We start from the raw sequence: 13,617 nt of genomic DNA, 5'->3' as shown, positions 1-13,617 counted from the left end.
GGCCAAACTATAATATATCCTAGTCTATATTTCAGTTGGTTTTGCTACATAAAAAGGGGCAATGATATGAGACTCAACATGGCAGATGATAAAAGATACAGCCATTGGCATTAGTGTGTGATTTTATATAACACATAAATTCTTCCTGACTTTAGGTAGATAATTGCGTCGATATTATATTATTTGAACATAGCAAAGCAATATGTATGTGTTTATATGTATGTACATTTTTTGCTTTGAAAGCTAGTGTAATCTTTTTTGCCCAAAAATACAATTTTCTGGATGAGTCTCATTAAAAAATGATGAAACCTGTAAAGTGAGAATAGAAATAGAACAACAGAGTAAATCTACTTATTAGACTAGTGTGTGTTTTAGCTTAGGCATAAATTATAAAAAATCAATTCCAAATTATGAAGTTACCTGTTGTACAGATGTTATTTTATAAAAGGAAAACAAAAGATTAGAAGAGCACAAAATAGAAACACTCCCTTCAGACCAAAGATGAAGGGCTGTTTCTTAAAAAAGGGTTAGAGAGCTTGTGAAATCTGAATATAGGGGACATTTTCATCTGTGTGTTTCTTACATAATCAGCATTTTCTGTTTCTACTTACCATAACAGTGTATTTTCCATTTTTTTCATTCTGTGGAATAAAATTGAAATTCTGTTAAGTAAAATTAAAGATCAGTTTTATGTTTTGGTATTTTTAAATTACGTGAAGTTGGAGGAAACGGAAGATAAAAGTTGTGGTAAAATAGTTACTCACCGTCTCCCCCCAGTGTTCTTCATGTGAACTTACATGTTTGTTTACTCGGATTCTTTCAGATGTGTTACCTGCTAGATTCTATAGGGCCATTCTTACGTTCTTTAACATAATTACACATTTTAGTGGCATGTTCAATTCATATTTTGACATGGAATTTTATTCCAGGATGTGTTATTTTAATGTAAAATGTGGAACTTTTTTTAAAATCACTACTTTTTTAGATTAGCATTTGACTTACGGTTAAATCTACATATTACAAATTTATGTTATACACACTACGATAAAAGAAATGACACGATAATTAATATTTTAATGCCATAAAGTTAAAGCAAAATATTATTATATAAATGAGGTCCCCTATGTAAAACTCTTTAGATAGCCTTACTTAAACACAAATTTAGATATCTTCAAATTAGTAGTACTTTGATGTATATAATTTGTATCTCTAAGTTATTTGGTTTATTATTTAACTGTTATTTACTTTGAAGTAAAGCAACTATTTTGATTATTAACATAGGTTTATATTCCTGTTTTCTATGATTTCTTGATGAGCATGGACTTGTACATAGATTATTTAACTAGAAATGAGAAATCTTAGGTTTTACTCCTGCCTCCACTACTTGTTCTTGCCAAGTTACCTCTGGGCTTCCTATGGTAATAATAATAGGGCATGTCGATGTTGTAGGGTGATGGAGAAAGCCAGACGAGATGATGTGCAAAGAGCAGTTAGCATGGGGCCAGGCTCATCATCAGGGCTTGATGAATGGCAGTGCTATCATTGATAGCATGATGACGACTTGTCATCATTATTATCAACAACGTATATTGAGTGTTATCCAAATATGAAGGATTGTTATTTAGGAAATGTGGTTTCCTTTGCTTTTGCTGTTTTTGACTCGTGTCCATGTCATTTCTGTTTTTCCTCTTCTAGTCATTTAAGCACTTCAGAGTTCAATATGAAATAAAAAGGAAACAGATTGAACATTTAATACAACCAGTACATAGAGACGGTAAATTGTCACTTGACCAAGCATTGGTAAAGCAGTCCTGGGATAGAGTGTCCTCCAGGGTAAGTTCTCTCGTGATTAATTTTACTAAGGCTTATGTAATTTAGTCAAGAACATTTTCCATCATGTTTTCTAAACAGTGATATGTCATCTGGTCCTACTGCCTCTAGCTGAGGAGGGAAAGACTTAGCCATGGGAGTTTTCCTTTAAGTTAGTGGAAGTACTGAACTTGGTTGAACAACTCTTCTGCTTTGTCTGCCCTACACATAGTTTCTTTTTTCTGTTTTTATTTTTTGTAAGATTTTTAAAAAATTTTTTATTTATTTTTGACAGAGAGAGAGAGAGACAGAGGGGGCAGAGAGAGAGAGGGAGACACAGAATCCGAAACAGGCTCCAGGCTCCGAGCTGTCAGCCCAGAGCCTGATGCGGGGCTCGAACTCACAAACTGTGAGATCATGACCTGAGCCGAAGTCGGATGCTCAGCCGACTGAGCCACCCAGGCGCCCCAAACATGTAGTTTCACGTAGTAGATGATGGCTTGAAATCCTGCAACACCACCTGGGTTACTGCTCACTTTACACAACTAAATTCTGGGTTGTCTAGAAAAGGTGACTCTCCCAAGAATGGAGCCTCAATAACTTCTCTAAAGTCTATAGCTAGGTTTCATCAATAGTTACTAATCTTTGTATATGCACATTTAGTTTTACATGCTTTAATTTAAGCAAATCTTCTAATCTGGTCTTTCATGAACCTGAAGAAAAACTGCTCAGTAAATTTCATGTTAATATTTTGCAAACTTAAAGACCAAGATTTCAAACTTGATCACTGAAACTTCTATCACTAATGAGAATATTTGTCTTGAACTTCTATTTATCTTTTCCCCACAAACTCTACCAGAGAATAGGTTAGTTCCCAAGCACCTCAACCTATCCCATCTGGTATTCCAGTAAGTTAGGAAACAGTGCTTAAGACTGGATAAAGTGGAAGGGCACCTGGGTGGCTCAGTCAGCTGAGCGTCTGACTTTGGCTCAGGTCATGATCTCATAGTTCGTGAGATCGAACACCACATTGGGCTCGGTGCTGACAGCCTGTCGGCACAGAGCCTGCTGTGGATCCTCTGTCCCCTCCTCTTCTTGCACTCTCCTCCCCACCCCCCCCCACCCCCCAAAACAATTGGATAAAGGGGAAGAAATGAAGAAATGGTTAGGGAATTGTAGTTTCATAGAAAGAATCCTGAATGTTCCTTTCCCTCCAGAGATATCTAGATGACCCTGATTTTTCTGCACCTGTTCCCCTGTGTGAGATTTTAAAGGATACACAATAGTGTACCCAGTGTATAACAACTACATCCTGGAGCACGTCAGCAAACCCAGTCCTTTCCCTTTCAGCAAAGGCCAAATTGAAAAATCAGTGGGGGCTTTGTGCTACTCCTATAGGTAGAAAATTGTTTAAGCTCCCAATAATACCCTTCCATGTCTAAGGTGTATTTTGTTTCCTTAAAATTTGCTTGTAACTCTAATTTCCTCCTCATTCTCAAAGTACCGCATTCAGAACACAGATATTTTCTTACTTGATAGTTATTAAAGTAACACAAGATGATTAAGTTAAATCCTTATGTGGGCTTTAAAAGTCATTTGAGGGAATTTAAGGAATTGTCCTCTGAGAGACATTGTTTTTCCACTTTTGTATTTCAGCTCTTTGACTGGCATATACAGCTTGATAAATCTCTCCCTGCACCTCTGGGCACCATAGGTGCCTGGTTATACAGAGCAGAGGTGGCCCTGAGAGAGGAAATAACCATTCAGCAGGTGCATGAGGAAACGGCCAACACAATACAACGGAAACGCGAGCAACACAAGGTAAGAGTTCTGGTGGGGAGACCTTCCTGCACAGCAGTCCTAGTGTTGTCTGAAGACTTGGCTGTTTAGAGCTTCCACTGACGCGCGTCTCCCAAGTGTCCATTCATACAGGTTCTGAGATGTCCCACTTCCGTCTTCCTTGCTTGCTAACGACAGTTCCAGTAGATTTATTTTCTGAAGAATTTTCTGGGCAGTTATCTTTGTTATTGCCGTTGCTATATGTTATTTTTTGAAAGGTAAGCCCACAGACACATTTATGTAATAATGTGGTTGGCTGTTGGTTCTAGACCTCATTCCTGTCTCCGTTCTCAAAGGAAGGCAAGCCAAGTTACCACGATTTTATGTCCTTTGCTATGAGGGGGCAGGGGGTCAAGGGAGAGTGGGGATTTTAGGAAGTGGTGGGATTAGGCATTGATGACTTTTATTTGCGACTTTTTTAGTGTACTGCAGAGTCAGCTGTGCTTAGTATAAATTCTAACATCTTCCTCTTTGGGTTTTGTGGGACCTAACTAAAAATGCTATTTTTCACTAACATCATATTAACTCAGTCCTGTGTTTCGTGCAACTGAGTTTGTGTACCTCATTTACTGTCATCATAGGGATTACTGTATATGTGGAAACCAGACAAGGGGAGGTGACCAAATATGGGCAGTCTGTGGCTCACGTATATTTTCTGCCAAGATAGGAATATTTTTTTACTGCTTCGAGGAAATAGACTGTTCTATGTTCTAAACTAGACTGTAAGGCAAATTCATGACAGATTTGGTTTCAGGCCCCTCTGGGACCTTATCTTTGAAACTAGAAATGTAGAGGTACAGAGGTGCCATGGAGTTTCAGCTCCTGGCCCTCTCGGCTCGACTCACTCACCCCAGATCCGGCCGCCAAACAAGATGGACGCAACAAAATTTTGTGTTCCTGCACGATCGGTCAGGGTCCTTTCCGCGTTTATTCTTGGCCCTTCTTCAGTTGTAATCAGTATCTCCAGATACTTTAAGTTTTGCTGTTGATCTCTTAGCCTCTCCCCTTCTCACCACCGCCACCATACACAAAACACACAGAAAACCCCCTAGAATCTGCTTCTCTGGTAAGCATGACTTTGGCGTCTGCTCCATCGCTGGAGATACACGCACATAAAATCCAGGCCTGCTAGTCTATACTGTCTCTGAAGATAGAGGATAAGAGATCAAGTCCCAAGACTTTTCTCTGGGACTGAGTCAGGTTAAGTCTTCTTAGAAGCAGAAAAACCTGGGCTATGTCCTTGTTGAGATTCCCAGTATATTAAAAATAGGGGGAAATGCTGAGACAGGATTACACAACAATACCGCTTCAACAGATTAGCAATTCGTTGTAACTACCACCTAATGCGTCATGTAACAGTTGAAATAATGTGTAACTGAGGTGACTAATTCATACAAAAGAAGCTACCTTAGGGTTTAAAATCAGATGTAGAATGGGTATGGATTGTGGGTTAGATGTGCTAATTCTGTGAGTACATGCCGAGGGCCTACTGTGTGCCAGTTTTATGTACAAGGTGCCTCCAATCTAGAAGTTTGAGACACAGCATGTGTTTGTTGTTTGCATAATATACTTAGGTCTGATTTAAATGCTCCACCACAGAGAAAATGTCCAAGCATATTGGCTGTGCTATTTACCAGTTGATAAGATTTAACGGACATGTTAATTCACTGCACACTCTAGGCTGCAGCAACACCTGCTGAACGTTGAGTTTTAAGTTGGATGCACACACGCTGTCCTTGTGTCTCAGTGATTATATGAACTGAGGCCCCTCGTGACTCTCCTGGCTCCTTTGAGAGATAGAGACCCTGTGCCAACCATCAACTGTGCAGCTGGAACCACCTTTTTTTACCAGAGTGTAACGAACAACCATAAATGCCAAAATGAAATGGAGTAGGGAAAGGGAAGGGGTAAGAGCTGGAGAAGATGCTTATCTGAGACTAAAAATCAGAAAGGACTGAAGAGAAGGTCAGGGAATGCAATGAAGAGACAACAGGAAGCAAGCAGAGGCAAGTAAGGGCTAGGACTAGGTCAAGGCAAATCTCCAGAATGATCTGTTTACTGAGGTAGGGACTTTTACTAGGTCTGGGCACAGGTACTGAGAGTAGTAGAGTCATAAAACAATGTCATTGTTAATTTTAAAATCAATTCTCATTTATTTAAGATATATTTATTAGGTACCTATAATAAGATAAGCTTTGATGATGTAAGCAGTTTGAATCATTGTTGAGATAACTAAAATTCTAGTCTTCTTCAATAGAAGAAGCAGCCCATCAACTTGGTATCACTACTTTGTGCTGGAATATTGGGCTGGCTTGGAAATGCAGTTCCCACTATATTAAGAATAGGGGGAAATCTTGAGAGAGGGTTACACAAATAATGGAAAAAAGCACAATAGAGGACTCATTAATACATAAGCAAGAATGTTTGAGAATATTGTCTACTTATCCCAGTCTAAAAGTAACTATGGCTTTGCCATGAAAACTTAGATAGGCTATCAAGATCTCAAATTTTTGGTTTTCTGCATGGTTCACATCTTTAAAAAAAAACATACCACATGACGATTGTCTTTTAATACACAATCAGTGTTTGAAAACGTGATTCAGATAATTTTTAATTTTTTTTGGCAAAGGGGTTATTTTATAAATGGTCTACCAAAGTTTTTTTTTTTTTTTTAACTTAACTTACATGTAGGTAGGATCATATTATTCCGAAAAGCAAGATACACCTTTACTAGCTTTTCTATTTTCCAGATACCTTAATGCGTAGTTATCTAGGAAGATGACAAAAATAGTCATAGTTAACTATAATTGAGTATTCAGCTATGTTTCTGTCTTAAGTACTTTATTTTGCTAAGCAGTTGACATGCAGGATGTGAGACAACTATTATTGTTATCTTCACTTTGTCAATGAATAAACTTCAGGCAGACGGAGTTTAAGTGCTTTGCCCAAGGTCACATAGCTGGTAGTCCAGATTGTTTTAAACTCTAAACTTAACTATGCCCGCAAAACTATTGCATGTAATACATGTAGAGTAATTAAACTTACTAGTTATTTTTTTAGTAGTAGAGCCTTGGCAAAGTAAGGCTTTTCGTCTTAAGGAATTATGCAAATAGCCATCAAACTTTACCACCTACTACCCATCCGTGTTGCGGTTATCAATCCTACATAGGTCACTTCCCCTCCTTTTTTGAAGATTTAATTTCCTGCATGGCTATGCATGCCATAATTCTTAAAAACTTCAGTAACCCATAGATGATTCTGCCAAAAACCTGGCCTCTTAGTTTCTTGATCTCCTGTCTTTCAGTGATCCCATCCTTCCCTCTATGCCCCTGATGGGCATAAGGCATAGTCTAGAACTTGTCATCACCAGTAACTGAAACTCCTTCAGTGTCTTCTTTAAGCATGTATCTCACTGTCCAATCAAACTTGCCCTGGCTCCAAAACACACGGACTCCGTGCTCTTTAATCCTTTGATTTTACTGAGTCTCACCCTCTTCTAGGCATCCGTTCCTTTTGTGCTCTATTTAAATTCAGTGCCGAATCCGCAAAGGTCACTCCTTTGTACGTACGCTAATTGTCTTGACCAGGTTTCCTTCGTCCTGTTGTCCTGATTAAAACATAACCCCGATTGAAGCCAACTCTCTGCCTAGTCCCTGCCCACGCACATGCCGCTGAGTGTGCCTGCAGAAAAACACACCCCCAGGCACGATGACTAACCCAAGTGGGTCCTTACTGCTGCCTGGCACTCCAGAGGCATTTCCCGATTCCATTGCGTCTTTATTTCGGGGACAGCTATTCCATACCTTGTCCCTTCAAATCTTCCACACCTCCTCCCATATCCTTACTCTCAGCTGGTGACACTGCTTCCTATTTCTCTGAGAAAATAGAAACAATCGAAAAGGAATTTCCGCCAGCTTCCACGACCACATCAACCCACCCACAAGCATCTGTGCCTGCATACCCAGTCTTCACTTCTGTTACTAGGGATGAACCATCTGTGCTCTGATCTAAGACCAGCCCCTCCACATGTGTAGTGTATGAGAGCCCATCCTCCCTGCTCTTCTCCAGTAAACAATTCCTCTAGTTCCTGCCTTTTTAGTTTTTTTTCTCTTTCTGCTGGATTTTTCCCACCGACAGAAAGTATATGCTGTTAATCCTCTCCTCTTAGAGATTATTTAAAAAATAAATAAAATTTAAAAAAATAAGAATTGTCTTTCTTCCTCCTACTCTTGCTTCCAGCTACTGTCCATTTTTCCTCCTTCCTTTTTCAGTGAAGCTCTTTGAAAGAGTTATCATGCTCATTTTGGTTTCAGAACTGTCTTTTCCAATTCTTTCTAGAACCCATTTGGATCAAGGTTTCTCTTGCCATGCTATTCATGTCAGGTTCACGAGAGTTCTCCTTATTCCTCGCTTAATGGTCAATTCTCAGTCCTCGTCCTACCTCGCCTGTTAAAAGGATTTCACATAGTTATTTCTGAATCCTTGAAACACTTTCTTCATTTGGTTTCCTCATTTTCTTTCTGCTCCTCTTGCTGTGCCTTTCTAATCTTTCCCGGTCTTTCCACAAATATTTATTGTGCGCTCTCTGTGTGCAAAGTGGTGTTCTAGGCATTTGTGATACACCCAGAAGAAAAAGAGACCAAAATTCCTACACTCATATAACTTGCCTTCTAATGGGGGGAGGCATATAAGAAATAATAAACATAAATAACTAATAAGTAAAATTTATCTTCAGTTAGAAAGTAAAAGGACAGAGAATATTAGGGGTGTTGCAATTTTAACGAGGGTTGTCAGTGAAACTTCACTGAAAAGATGATGTCAAACAGGCAAGCACATCCCCACCTCAACCCCTTTGCCCTTGCCATTGTCTTTTATGTTCTCTTTTCCTTGGCCTGAAACATCTTCCCACTGATCAGTCTCTCAGTATGTTCTTCCTTGTCTCCTTTTTTCCTTTACTGAAATGTCACCTATTAGTCAACACTTTCTTGGCCACCCCTTTGAAATCACAACTCCTTTTCCCTCTTCTCTATTTGATTTTTCTCTTTAGTATTTATCTGCATCTCAACTGCTCTTTTAATTCTGTATCTCAGTTAGTGCTTGGTTTTCTATACTGTAATGTGAACTCTGTAAGGGCAAGAATTATTGTTTTTTCACAGTTGTATTCCCAGCCCCTGAAAATGATTAGAAATATTCAGGCTTTCAGAATTTTAACTGGGTCAATAACACCAATTTATACTTACTGGGAAATTGTCCATTTGACTACGTTTTCAAAATTATTGCCATAAAATTATTCAAAATAGTTGAAAATATATTTTTTTGGTAATCTTTTCTGTGCCTGTAGTTAAGCTCCTATTTTTCCCCAATATTGTTTCTTTGTATCTTCCTTCTTTCCTTAATTGCACTTTTGACACTGTTGATTTTCTTTGTTGGAATCTAACCATCTTTTTTCATCAACTTTCTTACCCAAAGAATGATGACATCACTCTGTCTTGTGTGAGAAAAACCTGGCTTCGTAACAGAGGGTAGAAGCCAGGGAACCAGTCGCAGTAATCCGGGTAGAGTGGCCTGAACCGGGATGGTAGTTCTAGAGATGACGAAAAATGGTCAGATTCTGAATATTTTTTTAATGTTTATTTATCTCTGAGAGAGACAGAGTGAGCAGGGGAGGGGCAGAAAGAGAGGTAGACAGAGGATCTGAAGCGGGCTCTGTGCCGACAGCAGAGAGACCTATGCGGGGCTCAAACTCACGAACGATGAGATGGTGCCCTGAGCCAGTGTTGGATGCTTAACCGACTACACCACCCAGGTACCCCTGAATATTTTTAAGGCAGAGCAATTTGCAGCATTAGATATTTATTGTGAAGAAAGGAGAGTCATATTTGACACTATGATTTTTCAACTGAGCAATTGGAGAATGGAATTTCCATCAGTTGAGATGGAGAGACAGTGAAGCAGGTTTGAGGAAAAACATCAACAGGTTAGTTTGGGGCATGCTAAGTATGAGATTTCTTCACATCCAGGTGGACATGTAGAGTAGGCAGTAAGAGATAAGAGACAGGAGCTCAAGACACAGGTAGAGGCTGGAGATAACTGTTCAGAATCATTAGCATATAGAAGGATGTTGAAAGCTTTGAGACTAAAGATATTCAATAAGGAAGTATAGACAGAAAAAACTGTCAAGAACGGAGACCTAAGGGAATCTACTATCCAGAGATCAAAGAGTAGAAGATGAACCAGCAGAAGAGTATGAGAAAGAGCAAATGGTGAGGTGGGAGGGAATCCAGCTCCTGTGTTGTCTTAGAAGCTAAGGAAAGCAACGTATCAAGGATAGGGCATTTTCAATAACATGGCCACAGCAATGCTTTTAAGATGCAAGTTTATTCATTTCACCCCTCTCCAAACTTCCCACCAGCTTCTGCCTACTTGAAATAAGCATTCCAAAATTCTTACAAAGGCCTGTGAGGTCCACAGATTGACAGCCCTTTTCCTCTCCTCCCTTCTCCCCTGCCCCCCACCCCTACTATGCTAGTACTTCTTTTGTTCCATCTCAGTGACTGAGAGAGGTGCACTGTTTGCTCCCACAGCTGCATAGATTTGTCAGTTTCTCCCTATAGTCCCATCAGTTTTTACTCAATGCATTTTGAAGCTTTCTCTTAGGCATGTTCAGAATTAACACAGACACTAGTAAATTGGAAGTTTCATCCTTAAGCAATTAATGATATAATGATTTTTATTCTCAAATCTAGTTTGTCTGATATTGTTACACTCATACCAGTTTTCTTTTGTTAGTATTTGAGGGTTCTGGCTCATTAGGATTCTGAGTTTTATTGTTACCACCTTATCCGAGTTCCAAGACTCAACTTCTGCAGTCATGGTATAGATTTTTGCCCCAAACAATCAGCTTTTCCCATTGGTTTTTGCTAGGTCTGTGATCCAGTTTGGGGTCATAATTTTTAAAATTAATTAATTATTTATTTTGAGAGAAAGAGGGAAAGAGAGAATCTCAGGCAAGCTCTATGTCCAGTGCAGAGTCCTATACAGGCCTTGATCTCACGACTATGAGATCATGACCTGAGCCAATATCAATAGTCAGATGCTTAAGTGACTGAGCCACCCAGGCGCCTCAGTTTAGGGTCATATTTTAACAGGAGTGGGAGACCTAAGAGATTTTCCTTACTTCCTGCAAGTGCACCAGTGAATTAAAGTCACAGACTGTGCTCAGCATCTAGCTGGTTTTTAGTGAGATGGCTTTTCAGAGATCCCAGTGACGTCATGCCCACTATAGTTTCTTTATCATATTTTTAAAAATGTTTTTGTTTGTTTTGATACCTTGTCATGATATTTTCAGTTAACTAGATACTGACTATAATAAGGAAGACTTCTTAGAAGGCAACTGGACATATGGGTATTCCAATATAGTCAGAGACCCCTACTTACACATTAACATATAGTCACATAGAATAAATCGGAGCTGGGTGTGGTGATGGGTCTAAATTTGCTCTGCACTCACTTGAGTGGGTCTCAGCGAAGATCATAAGCCGTAGAAATGTGCCAAGAGGCTATAAAGGAGGAAAAGAGTGACTGAAATACTCATAGCCATTAGTTGCTCTAAGACAGTCTTTTGTCCCCTGTGATCAGCTCCTACACAGAATGCCCTCCCTCTGGGCTTGAGAAACTTGTGAATATCTGAGCAGTTACCTACAATTCCAAGCAGATCAATATATTATAATAACAAAATTTACCAGGATAGAAATAGTTTTCCCTTAGATTTTTCTACAATGCAAAAGCTAATGTCCCTCAAATTAAAAGGCACAAACACATATGACCTTTATGTGAACAAATACATATGACTTTAACATTTTAATTTATATATGAGTGCCTTCATTTTTTCCCCCTTCCATCAAATGTCTCTCTTACTTGTGGCTTTATGCTTTTTATTGCTTCTATTTTGTCCAATTAATCCACAAAATCTTCGTGTGGGTTAAACTAAATGCTAATTTTAATGTATTATCCTGATGGGCTAATGGGTCTTACATTCATTGAGTGACAAACTGCTGGGTGTTTATTCTGTTATTGAGAAACAAACTAAACTCTAGAGAATATGGCATGAACCATCTTTCATCTCTCTTTGCTTCTATATGAGAAATTGGCTAGGAACTGTGAAACACCTGTGAAGTCTTTATATGAATAAGCCTACCGACAATGAAAAACTCAGAAAACAAATAGAAATAAAATATTAAAATTTGTGTAGTTCTATACAGACTATAAAGAATATTTATAAACATCACATTTGATCTTTCCAGTCTGATTTCTATAGGACATTCCCTGTGCTTGTTTGAAATCTTCTAACCATAAGAATATTTAATAATATCGTGATATATGACTTACTTTAGATGGCAAGCAAATTTCACTTTATAATAGTCTGCATGTGTTAGAAGTAAAATAAAAATAGTGATATATATATATATATATATATATATATATATATATATATATGTAAAACCATTAAAGGGTTAAACTAGTTGTGCTTAGTGGTAAGCTTCTAAAAACTAAGGGTTAAACTAGTCTTGCTTAGTTTTAAGCTTCTAAAAACCAGTTTATTCAAAATCAAGGAAAGAGAAAAATCCTAACACATCATTGTTTATAGCAGCAACTACATTTTCCTTTGGACCATGTGCCTTTAAAATGTCTGAATACATTGCTCTGCAACTGTCGTGTGTGTTTAAAAGATGCCATAATTATTAGATACAGCTCTAGCACAGGTCTTAGGGATAAGCACCAGGGCTCCTGTACAAGGTAAAAAGCCTATGAAAGGCACCAAGCCACATCTGGATGGAGCAGCACGATCAAATTGTTGAGTACATTGACTCATCGGTACAAGCTGAAAATTATGCTTCTTAGCCTCCTGTGAACATGTTTTCTCATTTTTTATTTTTTTTTTTAAATCGTGTCTTAGGATCTGCTTCAAAACACAGATGCCCACAAAAGAGCATTCCATGAAATCTACCGGACCAGATCTGTTAACGGGATCCCAGTACCACCTGATCAATTAGAGGACATGGCCGAGAGGTAAGAGAATGGCTGGTTTGAAATGAAGTGTCTTTTTTTAAAAACTCGGTGGATGTTTCTTCCATTTCTTTTCTTTTCAATGAATTGACTGTTGGTTTTTTTTAAACAGAGGTGCTTACATTTAGTACATAAAAATTGAGCTCCCATAACATATGCTAAGAATGCTAACATCCTAATATGTTATTATTTGCAGAGAGTAAACCTGAATATCCCCACAGCCTGGAAATCACAGAAATGGTTTCTTCAGAGGCTGTATTTTTATTCAGCACCGTGAGGAACATTATGTAATATTGCAAAAACAGCTTATAAAAGAAACAGATGAGAGTTGTCTTGGCAGGGGAAAGAACTAAATTAAATACTTCAATCAATCACGATTTGCCTTTAAATCCAGAGCTAGAAAAGGAATCAGAGCTCCTGATAGTGATTGATCAGCCAGAGTTTAGAAGACTTTGTGCTTGTATTATATTTAGCACTGACGTGTAACAGGTTAAATAAGCACTGCTCTGTTACTATTAGTTACTTACATTCTGTAAATTCTCGGTGTTTTATTTCTAGGTTTCATTTTGTTTCCTCCACATCAGAGCTACACTTAATGAAAATGGAATTTCTAGAATTAAAGTACCGTCTGCTCTCACTGCTGGTTCTTGCAGAGTCAAAGCTGAAATCTTGGATCATCAAGTATGGGAGGAGAGAGTCCGTGGAGCTCCTTCTGCAGAACTACATCGTAAGTCTCTCTGGTGCTTTGACAAAGAAATCAGAGGACACGTGGATTTAGCATTTAATACCTATCGGTTGCTTTGACGTTGTAGTTTTTATCTTGAATTTAAACATGAAGGTACCAGTATGTTAAATGGGTTTGATAGAAGTTAGTAAGCTTTTCATGGTAACCTGAAATATACA

At 38.4% G+C, this 13,617-nt stretch overlaps 1 protein-coding gene across 21 annotated transcripts in view; it reads left to right on the top strand.

The window, feature by feature from the left end:
- The window catches only part of SYNE1 (spectrin repeat containing nuclear envelope protein 1), a 490,159-nt gene that overhangs the window by 147,454 nt on the left and 329,088 nt on the right, over nucleotides 1–13,617 (top strand). For 20 of the 21 annotated variants that reach the window (XM_058735689.1, XM_058735694.1, XM_058735678.1 and 17 more), the window contains 4 exons: nucleotides 1,696–1,833; nucleotides 3,466–3,630; nucleotides 12,605–12,717; nucleotides 13,273–13,441. In XM_058735689.1, the coding sequence (XP_058591672.1) occupies nucleotides 1,696–1,833; nucleotides 3,466–3,630; nucleotides 12,605–12,717; nucleotides 13,273–13,441 (585 nt within the window). Of the gene's footprint in view, nucleotides 1–1,695; nucleotides 1,834–3,465; nucleotides 3,631–12,324; nucleotides 12,502–12,604; nucleotides 12,718–13,272; nucleotides 13,442–13,617 lie in introns of those variants that run through there. The other variant, XM_058735698.1, reaches the window with a different exon arrangement.

This window comes from Neofelis nebulosa, chromosome 6, assembly GCF_028018385.1.
Source record: "Neofelis nebulosa isolate mNeoNeb1 chromosome 6, mNeoNeb1.pri, whole genome shotgun sequence".
Taxonomy (NCBI): Eukaryota; Metazoa; Chordata; class Mammalia; order Carnivora; family Felidae; genus Neofelis; species Neofelis nebulosa.
The sequence above is the reverse complement of the archived record's forward strand: the minus strand, read 5'-3'. Positions and strand labels throughout refer to the sequence as shown.